Raw genomic sequence first — 13,460 nt, 5'->3', positions numbered from 1 at the left:
ACATGCAAATCTGAGTGTGAGGTTAGGGCTTTATAGCGCTCGCTATCTGATGAAAACAACAACCCTTCTTAACAACAAACAAAATTTGGATCCTAATGGCCTTTAATATGTATAGCCTTTTTTTTGTTTCCCCATTTTTAAAATATGAGTGAAGTGGGAAACGTACGTATTATTTACAATTAATGTTATTATAAAATTAAAGTTAAAACGCACATGAACGATGATAACATGAAGCGGTCGCGTTCATAAAATATACTGAACTACCCCCCGACAACGTATCAGTCACCTCTGGTATCAATGCGGATGCAGTAATTAAATTATTATTGTACAAACATTATAATAATATGTTTTGAAGGTCAAATATTAATAATTATTGCATTAAGAATTTCGTGAAGCAAAAAACTTTGGAATCCATTTTTACAATATTTCACGGCGATGAATATTGCTATAAAAGAACTAATACACGGTACACGCAAGAAATACAGTTTTAAATTCTAATTATGTATCATAGAAGCTGTCTGGGGAACAGACAAGGCTTTGCCATCAAAAATATAACTTGTAAAAAAAACAAGTCTCCAAACTCAGTTTTTCTACCGTAAAAAGTTGTGAGATCCATGGAAATACCAAGTCGGTCAATATCCTCGGTCGGTCAAGTCCCTTCTTTAGGGTTATTCTGTATTATTACACAATTAACTAACCTAACAAAATCTTATCAATATTTACAGCTTTATATGTTTTAAATAAATTGTATTTGTAGCCATCGCATGAAAACACAATGTATTAAATTAACATATAAAATTTAATTAGATTATTTAGTGCAAGAGTTATACATTTTAACATTTACTTTTACTCTGCTTACTACTCGTGCACTGCTGCATCGTTTTACAAATTATGTGTATTACAATCTAAGTAAAGTGATGCAACAACTCAAACGTCAAATACTCAACGAATAATGCCGGAAGGGCAATACTGTTAATAAAACTGTAACTGCACTGCTACGCTAGGTCATTTGAGTCAGGCAGTTAAAGTGCAGTGCTACATAACGTATTCCAGTAATCTTCAATGCACTGCTACAACACTGCTACTGCACAAATCCGGCAATAAAACTGCTACAAGTAATGTTACCATGTAATCAAATTTAGTTTCTACGAAAGAATGACTATTTGAAAACAGATATGGATAAATATAATTGGTTACTAAGCGGTGTAAAAATTTGAAGAGGGTCAATTCTAGTAGTCGCGAATATTTAAAAAAATATTGTTTTTACATGTTCTCACCTCAGGCCTCGCCGCCAATGTAAAAATACAAAAATAGAAAACAAATTAAAAATGAAGTGCTAACCAATATGATATACTATACCATGACAATTACAATATGAAACTTGGTTTAAGATGATGGACTTGAGTATGTATATAAGCATACTCAAATTACACAAAATGTTAATGAAGTTAATAAACTCATAAACCCTGTTAGAAAATCTAGACATTGTCAATAATAAGGCGACACCATGTAATAGGGGTTTAAGTATGAAATTGCCGTTTTATTGTAATAGGTGCTTCGAATTGACATAGAACCTGCATGGTTTGATCAACCTATTTACTTCATTCAGACTGCAAAATAACTGCAAGAAAACTGCTGTCATTACAGTGAAATGTCAAAATAATTAAAAGATAACGATTATTCTGCAGTAAGCGTGCAGTTGCAGTGCAGTTTTATTAGTGGAATAGCTATTCCTGCTCTACAATGTTCCTGCGAAATAGCTGCTACAGGCCTGCTTAGTGGAATACTGATATGTCAAAATTTGATCTTTCTGATAAGTGTCGCGTTGCAGTGCAGTTGCAGTATTTTTGTAGAATATCTTTGCGGGTTTCTATAATAAACGAAGCATAATATAAAAGTATATATAATATCATAGTATAAAAGCTACGAACGTCTATCGGGCTACCAAACGTTTTTAGTTTTCGGCGTTTCACAACCTTTTTGTCTGTGCTACAGCCTACGAGTGGCCGTAGCAGAGGCGGATTAAACATTGACAGCGCCGTAGGCAAGCAGCTCATTGGCGCCCCTATAGGTATTAAAAATAACTCGTAAAAGTTTGACCGAAACCGCTGTACCGCACCTTAGGAAACGCGGTAAATGGAGGCCAAGAAAAATACAGCATGAGTTTACATGAGATCGATATTGTCGGACAGATCTTACGATTTCGGTGTACTGGCATAGAAACCTCATTAATGTTGGTATAGTTCATGTGAACCAAAATGAAACCCCAAAACACGATAATAAAATCAGTTTCTAGTCGTTCTTGTTTTAATCTAATGCCTTTAGCTTCACATACAGTACAACGTTTTTGCTCAGTGTCGGTCTCAATAGCACTCAAGGCATCGATCTCTCGCGCCCCTAGGCATTTGCCTAGTTTGCCTTAAGGAGAATCGGCCTCTGGTCCGTTGTATGTTTAGGTATCAATAGATCTCTCTAAAACTCTTTCACGTTTCGTTACCACCAAATATTTTTGTATATATTTTATTATAATTTATAAATAATAATTATTATCATTTATAATTCGTAAATAATGAGTTTTCATATATTTTACTTTGTACGAAAGTAACGTTTATATTGTTGTTTATTTATGTCGGATATACATTGGACAATCCCCATTGTTGGCAAAAGATGCCAAAGATGTGATTAGGGTTGGCACCTTTTTAGCAGTTATGGAACATTGGTTATTATATAGGTAAGAAAAAAAATACTAAGTATCAAAATAAAGTACAATTTATGTTTCTTCATTATTATGTTTAAAAACATATTTTTGAAGTGAAACTTCTTTGGGCGCATGAGGGTAAATTTTTACGAATAAAACGCAATAGAGCGTCACGAAAATTTGAGACGTTTTTGTTCAAGAAGTGGAGGAGGTTTTTGTTCAAGGGAGAGAGCGATTGTCACCGATTGAGGAAGAGTATTTCTTACACTCGGGCTTACTAGCCTTGTATCGTGTAGGTTTAGCATGCGGCCGCAAGTAAGTAGAACATCTTTCCTACTAGCCTTGTATCGTGCAGGTTTAGCACGCGTTCGCGGAAAAGTAGAACATCTTCCCTACTAGCGTTGTATCGTGCAGGTTTAGCGCGTTGCCGCGAGTAAGTAGAACATCTAATAATTTCTAATATTGACAAAAAACATTTGGTTTAGAGAACAGATTAGGATAATTTATATCAACAAGAGTAATAAATTAGTTTCCCAAAGAAGTTTCACTTCTGACATGTGTACTTTGTACGCACGCCAGTTTTTTATTGGTTCTGCTGATTATACAAATTATGAAACACGAGCCTCGTGCCAGATTTTGGCGAGACAACACGTCCTGAGGATGCCTCGTGTAGAGGCGAAACACGTGTCGAATTGTTTTAAAAACAAATATTGGCGGAATTAACACTAAAGAAATCTTAAATCATTTGTATAATTATGGATTTCCGCAAAGTAACGCCTAATTCAATAAATTTCCTGCTGATTATATCAAGTTCAGCATCTCTACTATACAATTGCATGGCATCTGTACAGTCTATATTTAAATTTAAGCATATAAGTAATTCATTTTTTATCAACAGCACTCACCTGATGAGGGTATCCAATGTAGCAGTGATCAATATTCCAGAGCCACACTTTGTCCCAGAGTATTATAACGCCGAAACTGAAGTTGAACACGTAGAATGTGAACTTCCACGCGTTCTCGCAGAACTTGACCAGAGTCGAGGGCTTATCCTGGCTCCTCCGGAGACGCCACCAGCGTTCCACCTGCCGCTCCGACATATCCAGCTGCTTCGCTAGCCCGCATAGCTGGAAAGTCAACAATAGCGTTACGTGGTAGCGCTGGCTTTTATCTTCTTAATCTTAATATATATAAATCTCGTGTCACAATGTTTGTCCTCAATGGACTCCTAAACTAATGAACGGATTTAAATGGGAATTACTTCATGGAGTGCAGTTTGCTCCAACTTGAGAGATAGGATAGTTTTTATTTCGATTTGGGACTCATAATTATTTTTATTTTCAATATTTGTTTTGTATGGACATATTTTCCTTGAGAGAATTTAATGACGCACGGTTTGACAGTTCTGCTGTGAAACAATTTCATTATAACAACAGGCCGGAGCATATTTTACAAAATAATTCTTGATGTTATGAAATATTATTGACAAATTAATAAAAAATAGTAATTTACTTATTATGTACAGAACAACGTCTGTCGGGTCAGCTAGTAATATATATAAATTACGTGACACATTGTTTGTCCGCGATGGACTCCTAAACTAATGCACGGATTTAAATGGGGATTACTTCATGGAATGCAGTTTAGTCCACCAACTTGAGAGATAGGAAACTTTTTATTTCGTTTTGGTACCCATAATTATTTTTGTTTCCAATATTTGTTTCGTATAGAGATATTTTCTATGAGAGAATTTATTGACGCACGGTTTGACAGTTCTGCTGTGAATCAACTTCATTAAAGCAACAGGGGAGCATATTTTACGAAATAATTCTTGATGTTATTCTTCTTCAACGGTATAAACCGTTAAAGACCGGAGACAGGAGCTCAAACTAGGTAGAACCTGTGCTTGACTCTCCTCTCCTCTCACTTGAAGGATATACAGTTGTCTAACGCTATGTATATGTGCATCTTGATATAGCGGCCGTTTTCAATAACATACCTCTAGTTACGGATACATTGCTATCACCGTTTAATGACAAGATCTTATCTATCCATAGTTTTGTCCAATGCTTTATGTCGATATGTTATTGAAATGTAAGTAAGTGTAAAAGGATAGATTTGTCTACCGCTAGTAAGTTAAACTAAGGACAGATAGGTTATTGAAAACGGCCGATAGCTGATATGTTGGGAAAAACCTCGGTTTATAAAGCATAATTTTTAGAATGTCTAATATATCTACTAATAATATTTACACCGGCTTTGCCGCAACCTTGTCAGACTACATAAGAACAACTTATATAGGTACACACGGGTTAAAATAATATAAAATCAACCTAAATGAAAACTCGGAGTATAATTATATAAAAATAAATTTCGAAGTAATTTGAAAAAATCATTGTGTAAATCATGTCTGATAAAAGTTTCATAAAACACAATTTTTTGAATTTTTAAACGGCAATAACTTTTGAATGAATGAACCAATTTTCACGCGGATGTTGGCATTCGTCGCTTTCCAAGCGTCATTTTTGAGCCTCTCTTTGAGTTTTTATAGATCGAATTCGTTATTTTGTAGCAATTCCGAAAAAACACTTTTTTCGGTTTTCTTTCGTGAACGATAACTCACGAACGAAACAACCGATTTTGACCGGCTTGGTGGCGATCGACGTGGTTTTTTGATGTTAAGAGCTGATTAGTTTTTTGGAATCGATCGGTAAAGCCGTGTAAAAGATTTTCCAAAAAAACGAAAAAAAAGTTTCGTAGTTTTTTTTTTGTTTTCTTAAAATCTACCAGTTTCTAATCAAAATCGTAGTTTAGCAAAGCTCTTTCGAATGGTGCCAACCACTTTGAAATTGGTCGAGCCGTTCAAAAGAAATAAGAAGTTAACATACATCCATCCATACACACCTACACACACACACACACGCAAATACATACAGACAGACGTACGGAGTACGGACACCATCACGAGAATAGTCAGGGAAGCTTCCTAGGACCTTAAAGCGATATCTGATGAAAACTCGAAGAACGGGTTACGAAAAACTTCCCCAATTTTTGAAAATTTTCTATTTTCTTAGCGGGGAGTTAAAAAACTATAATTTCATCATCCACGCAAACAAAAATATTCATAAAATGAAAACTACGAGGCCAAGCTATGTCAATTTTTATGGGACCAAATGGCAAACATTCCCACATCAAACTAAAGAAGAATCACGCACGATAAATCGCATCATAAAATATTTCAGCGTAATCGGTAAACCTACATAAAAAAATACCAATCGAATTGAGAACCTCCTCCTTTTAGAAGTCGGTTAAAAAGGAACATTATCTGTCAATGTGAAAGTTGTGTGTAATTCGTCACTGTCAAAGCGATATGTCGATATTATCATATGAATATTGTAAAGACAAGGGAGAAACAAAACATTTACTTATTTACCTTTCATTATATGAAAGAAAAAGTATTTTTATTGAAATTAAAAAGTTATTAATATTTTTTTCGCATTCAACATTTGTGCAGCAAAGAACTAAACGTTTCAAGAGGGAATAGACGGATAGCTTATCCATCGTTGTTAACAGATAGATAGCACTTGTCCTTGATTGTGAAACGCAAACTATGGATAGATAAGAACTTCCCATTAAACGCGGATAGCGATCTATCCGTTACAAGGACAGACAGGTTATTGAAAACGGCCGTTAGATATACGAGTGTCACCGATCCTTAGAACGAGCTGCCTCTAACAACTGGGTAACTCTGCAATGGATCAAAGGACACAGCGGTTCGTTGGGGAACGATGCAGCGGATGAACTTGCAAGGCGGGGGTCGGAAACGCAAGTGGCTGGCCCAGGGCCAGTCCTGCCGCTACCCTTCAGCCAAATGCGGTCATGGATACGCTCTCTCACCAACAACCTACATAGAACCCGATGGACAAATGTCTCAGGCTGCAGACAGTCGAAAGAGGCGATTCCTGCACTATCGCCCAAACTGACACGTCGACTTATTAGCCTAAATAGACACGACATCCGAATTATGGTCGGCACCCTAACGGGTCACACATCACTGAACAAACACCTATTTACAATCGGCGTTACGGACAGTCCTAAGTGCAGGGGCTGTCTAACCGAAGATGAAACGGTCACTCACGTAATCCTGGAATGTGCTGGGGTGGCCAACCAACGGGCACAAACCTTAGTAAACACAAGGTCGCTCCAGGAAGTCTGCGAACACCCCAGGAGTGTTCTGAACTTCTGGAAGGAGCTGGGCTGGTTGGAATGACTGGCCAACACTGCACGCAAAATGGACCCAATTAAGCGGTCTAATTGCGGAAACAGGAGCCCTTTACCAATACCAATACGGCCGTTATATAATTTATACGTTTAGATAAACTGTGACAGCTGTGAAGTGTGAACACGTTCAAAAATATAGCGGCGAACTGTTAACCCCTATTTTCAGCAACGCACGCACACTAAAACAAGGTGATACACGTATCGCGCACTAAAGTTATAAATATGGCCTGATGTCATGCGTTGCCTAACAGCAAAACACTCTATCTAGACGTATAAATTATCTAAGAAAATGTTTTATGAAACAAATCGGATAAAAATGCGCTCGAACCCTCAATACGCGAGTATACACAGGTGCAGTTAACTTTTATAATTCAATAGTTGCAGAGCTAGCAACAGTGGTTCTTGTAATCGTTGTAATAAAGATATGTTATCTTATCGATAACGTTCAGTGTGTCGCCCGTAAATAATATATCGGTGAGAAATTTATCTTCCGCATTGTTACCAGAGCAATGCGATACCTTTTATAATCATAACCCGGAACCAAATAGTTTTGAAGTAAGTATTTAGGGCGTGCTCAGTGCTTACCACTGTTCTGTGGCTATAGGGTTGCCATCTCTGAAATCTGGCAACTAGGACAAGAAGTGTGAGAACCCCGTATTTAACAGCTTAAAACCCAAACATGTCAACTGTATTTATTTATGTTGTTCCGTAAAATAAAAATAGTGTGAATTGTTGTAAGCGTCTGCTATCTAATATCTCTTCTGGTTAAAAATATAGGCTCACCATAAAAATAATTGATAAAAATCAATACAGTTATAATCTATGAAATTGTTTTTTTTTTTTAAATAACTGACGAGACTGATTCTGTCTTCAATAAAATATTAATTTCTTTTCTCCACTGTTTTGTGGTTTTGGAGTCGGTTGTTCGCGGAAGTTTGAGTTCCGGTGCGGCGGTGAATTTACAACTATTAAACCCGGACTACAATTGAAACCCCGCCCAGACGCCTTCTAAACTAGGACAAATCCGGGGAAACCCAGACGGATGGCAACCCTATGTGGGTAGGTAATGGGTGGGGCGATAGCGCGACGCTGACACACTCGTGCGGCTCTGATCGACAAAGGGAGCGCGATCATACAAAAACATTTTGTAGGATGTCACTTATGAAGACAGCGACATCTTCTGTCATGCTTAGCTTTACCAATTAATATCATCTTTGTAAGCACTGACATTATGATTGTTCCCCGCCCGTTTTGTAACTTTCTGTCAAATTGTTTGCAACAAGAGCCAGGCGTGCTGAGTGCAGCTACATCAAGAAAGGCTGTTGATTTTCGCCGTTCTAAGTATTATATTGAGCGGAAGCTATGTGAGTAATACTTTGTGTTTCCATATATCAACATCACATATGTCGTGTGGTGTCATCAGCCGTGTGGTGCGCAGAGTGTAACTCCCGAACGGGGCACCCCACTTTCACAATATTTTTACAACAATTAAAAAGGTACAACGAGACGTATTTACGAATTGTTTATTTTATTTATTCGTAATGATACGTCAACAGTAAGCACATATTTAACAATAACATTAAACTATCTACGATATTAAACTACTGATGTGAGTACCAATAACCGATATACATAATATTCATAGTTGCAACTACTAACTTAAGGATCAATTTGGATGTGTTATACACACCAAAAACCAATTATCGATACATCTCGATGGAAAGTAAGAGTTGCCGTTTCAAGAAATATTTTACAGAAATAATTGTTTTTGGAGTTTATTTAAAACATACTTATTAAGGAAATACCAACTTTTGATCTTTTCCAACTCTAGAAATAAGAAAGCATTATATAACTCATCACGTTGACGTCTGGTATTCCACAACCGCGCGTTTCGCAAGAAATTTCTTGCCACGCATAGCCTCTTTGAACGAATCCATTACCGGCTATCGGTTTTCCCGAACCGATACAATTTAAGGACCTTCAAGAAAAAAGCATACTCCCCTTAAAGGCCGGCAACTCATCTCTTGACACCTGATGTTGCGGATGTCCATGGGTAGTTGCCTCACCTCTCCCAATCCCGTTGAACCTCTTGCCCGTTTACCCCCTCTTATATATATATAAAAATAACATACAGAATTATAAGTATATAAATTGTGTCTTTATTTTTAGCTTTGGCAAGCAATGGCAGATATCACTGAATGAAGATTGTCAAGCAAGTGTCAACCAATCCGTTATTTTGTCTAAAATGAAATGAAATTATTTTTATGGCGGATGCGGACAAACGAGCGTACGTGCACTTGATGTTAAGTGATCACCGTCGCTCCAATTCCCTTTCAACAGAAGAGGAATCACAGCAGCGTTGCCGGCCATTTAGAAACGTGTAAGCGCTTTTTTTGAAGTTGGATGTTGAATTTTCCTGGAAACTATTTCATAGTATTGTATACTATGAAAAGTGTACATATCGTTTTTTTTTAAATTGGTAGTTGGGCAAAACTATTCGCCCATAAATCGGCACACAAATAGTTTATTGTCAATACAAAATTTAATATAATTTCGAGTTGTTATCACACATCATAAAGTTATATTTCAATAATATCACATAACGATAGGTTTTGTAGGTAAAATCACGTAAATATTGTCTCGGATTGTTTCTCTAAATCGTCCTGTACACACTACAGTCCACACCAAAACTCTTCATTGTCTGACCACCGTCTCTTTGTAATTTGCACACAAAGGAATCTATTAAAAATACTTAGTCTGGCCAGAAATACTGTTACAATTAAAAATAAACAAAATATTACGTTTGAACTTGGAATCTGTCATTTTTACATTATGATTGTTCATTGTGTTTTCTCATTTTGGCGCCAATGCATCGTATAATATTTTACGATATTAAATTGAAGTGGGGTGATAAAGAGAACTGAATTGCTGCGATTGCATTACACAAAGTAGGTATGGAGCCAAATGCAATTTTCAAAACTCCATACGCTTGGTATTAGTAAAAAACGCAAAGGGTAGTCTCCCTATGCGTACCGCTTTTTAAAAAATTGTTTACGGATGAGATTTTTTTACAATTTAGCAACATTTTAACAAACAAAATGGCAGTATTTATGCCCACAGCTGTAAGGAAGCTTCCCAATTAGTCGACAGAGTCCAACGTGGGCACTATCCGTCTTCAGTGATGGTTTGGTGGGGTATTAGCTGTGAAGGAGTGACTGAGCCATACTTTTGTGAAAAAGGTATCCAAACACGGCAAGTGTATTAAGATACCATTCTTGAGAAGGTAGTGAAGCCCTTTAACAACCCCATGTTCAATAACCAAGAATGGACCTTTCAGCAAGACTCGGCGCCGGGTCTTAAAGCTCGGTCTATGCAGCCTTGGTTGAAACGAAGACTGGTCGTCGTCTAGTCCTGATTCAGTTTTAGAGAGTACGGCTTGCTCTATTGGCATCCGTACGATTGGCAGTGAAGAATTTTCCCATGGAGAGAGTGCGTGCTTCTATTGATAACTGGCCTCAACGTTTAAGCAGCCAATGGAGACCACTTATAATAAGTTTTTATTGTTATGTATTCAACTAACATACTGTTAAAATAATAAATGTTATTTGAAATAGATTTTTTTTTCTTTGTAACAGTATTATTCAGTATTTATAACATTCATTAAATAACATTTATTATTTTTACAGTGTGATAATTACTCCATATCAGAAGAAGTAATTACAGCCTTACTTTGCATACTTATCTCTCATTCGCTCCAATTTATTATTAAAAGGAAATTTTTTTACTTTAATTTTTCTCAATATTAAATATTTTTTCTGATTGATGACATACAAGAAAGAACATAATATAATAGAGGCACAGAATAAAGAGTAAAATGAAGTAGTAGTTTGAGTATCGGTACTGTAGGCCGATTCACGTATATTCTAACGAGCCAAAAATCGTTGTAGTTCAGAAGTCGTGCTATTGAAACTTGGTCCAAAATTGGTATTCGAGAGGACGACAACTCAATAGGACTGAAACTCAGCGACTCATCGACGACTTGCGATAGGACATTGCCAGTCTAATTCTACAATTCCTTTATTTTCTACCATATTATTTTAAAGATGTTTATTATGATATCAGAGTCTTTTGCTCAGTTACTAGTACTCAACCTAACAATATTTGAAGCCGTAGAGTAGTAAAAAGGTAAGGTATAATTATTTTTATACAGAAATTAGTAGGCTGAAAATGAAAAGTCGTACCTACCCAAATGGTTGTAATAAAAAAAACCACCATACGTCAAAGTCAAACTGGATTTTCGCCAGTGACGGTAACTCTTTAACAAAATGAGCTGAAAGAAGATTGTAACCGTGCCTCAGCTTGAATTGCTAACTGAGCTATTTTAGTTTTTTCATAAAATCTGTAATAAGTACAATATTTAATAAATAATTAAGTAGGTACTTAATCAGTCCAATAACATAGGTAAAGCTAAATAAATACCTTCTCTTTATTCTATCTCATCCATTCTGAGTAAGAGGAAAATACTACTAGCAACCTAAATAGGAAACTAAGTATACTATTGGAATAAAATAAATTAATTTACCTTATCATTAACGGAGAGAACATCACTCCTACGCTCTCGTGGAATTAGAGGAACGAGGTCTTCAATAAGACCAAGGACTAAATCCTTGGTAAAGGGAAATGTTTTCACGAACTCCGTACCTATCTGTCACTTCGAAAGAAAAATATTTGTTAATCCTCTTATTATTTCGGCGTCGACGTTCTCTTCACCGGTCCTTCCTTTCGGAAAGATCGGATAGTAGCCAGGACAAGCTTGATATTCGTGTTTATGAAAAAACTTTCAACAGCCAACAACTGCAAATTACTAACTTCAGTTCAGCGACTTCTCAGACGTTCGATTTGACATTAAATCGTTGGTAACCGATTGTGAAAAGATAGCTGAATACCACTGACACAACGGTTGAAGTTCGTCTAGCTGACGTGAATACGATTTAGCGATTTTTGGATAGGATCGTTTCTCGAACGTGCGATTTAAATGATGTGAATACGAATCGTAGGTGAACGAGTGATGTCGCTGCGATATCGCTCATGTAAAAGTACGTGAATCAGGCCGCTGGAATAAACCGACATTGAGTTGAACAATTGACAACCGACTGCCTAGCTGTCTCCAGGATTCCGCGCGCCCGTAGGTATGTTTTTGTACCTGAAGCGCCGAGTGACAGAAGGAAAACCATAGAAACTTTTACTAATTTGTGTATTTTTTAAGAGAAGTCGTTAGCAGCGTTATTAATATTCCCCTTTTTCACCCTGGATAATGCGTTATTCTAGAGCAGTGACTTTTTTTGTCACAAAATCTAAGTATGCTAAAGCTACCTATGTCCCACTACGTTTTCTTTTTTATCAATCACCAGTAAATGAATACACTTTTGTATGAACGTTTTGTCCAAGAACTATCTGCAGCTACTCCTATCACAGGTAAGCACTCTTTATCCACTTCTCTGTTCTTCTGCGATCATACCAGCGGCACTTCTTTGATTGCATATTGGTCATATTTAGTACATACTAATTAATTCCACAAACGTTTTATTTATACTTAGTTTCTACATTATACACCATTTATACTATACTATAGTTTTTTTTATATATTTTACATTCATGTTCGATTTAAATTGTATAAAAGTATATTTTGTTACAAAACTCTTTCGTACCTCTGTTTCAATGATCGTGATACGTGATATTGAAAGTATCAGTTCATTGAATATCGACTGCAAACATTTACGAACAGATTATCAGATTGTGTTAGGGAATTGGAGTAGTGTTAAAATCACACAGAAAATACTGTTTATATTTTACAATGAGGATAAAATAGATTATCTAGTTTAATTAAATCTTTTCAGAAGACCAATAAGAAAGATTTCATCTTTCATATTGGTAGATGGTTTAAAAATACTTTGTTTCTACGTACACATAATGGAAATACAATCAATATTACTATGATGGTGACATATACTCCGACGCGCCCGCATGCGCCAAAGCCTCAAAGAGACGAATTTATAATTAAAAATATTTAATAATTAGTAATGATTGCTAATTTATAATAGAACAACCGTTAATAAGGATCGAACAAACGATAATTAATAAGAAAATACTATTTTAAGTAAAAGAGTAGAGATATATTGTGAAGGGTGCTTAAATTAAGGATCAAAATCTGTTTAATTGATTATAAATAAATAAAAGACGAACAGACAATTTAAATGTGCGAACAATAATGAACTAACGAAGAACTAAACAATAAAAAAAAGTAAAAAAGTGAAATGAAGTGAAGCAAAAATTCAGTAACCCGATTTGCGGCGTGCGCGCACCCCTTAATACGCGTTACGGACATAGACACTGACTATTCACGCACACATTGATAATTGTGCTTCGGGCGCAGCGCGAAAACAATAGTTTCTTCAAATACCTATTAATGTAACCTTTTCAC

General features: G+C 36.2%; 1 protein-coding gene across 1 annotated transcript in view; it reads right to left on the bottom strand.

The window, feature by feature from the left end:
- Window positions 1-13,460, bottom strand: part of LOC126974205 (ceramide synthase 6-like) — a 60,593-nt gene that overhangs the window by 35,860 nt on the left and 11,273 nt on the right. The window contains exon 3 of the mRNA XM_050821658.1: window positions 3,604-3,825. Within this exon, the coding sequence (XP_050677615.1) occupies window positions 3,604-3,825 (222 nt within the window). The remainder of the gene's footprint in view (window positions 1-3,603; window positions 3,826-13,460) is intronic.

Source organism: Leptidea sinapis, chromosome 31 (genome assembly GCF_905404315.1).
Source record: "Leptidea sinapis chromosome 31, ilLepSina1.1, whole genome shotgun sequence".
Lineage (NCBI taxonomy): Eukaryota > Metazoa > Arthropoda > Insecta > Lepidoptera > Pieridae > Leptidea > Leptidea sinapis.
Note: the sequence above shows the minus strand (reverse complement) of the source record. Positions and strands in the feature narration are given on the sequence as shown.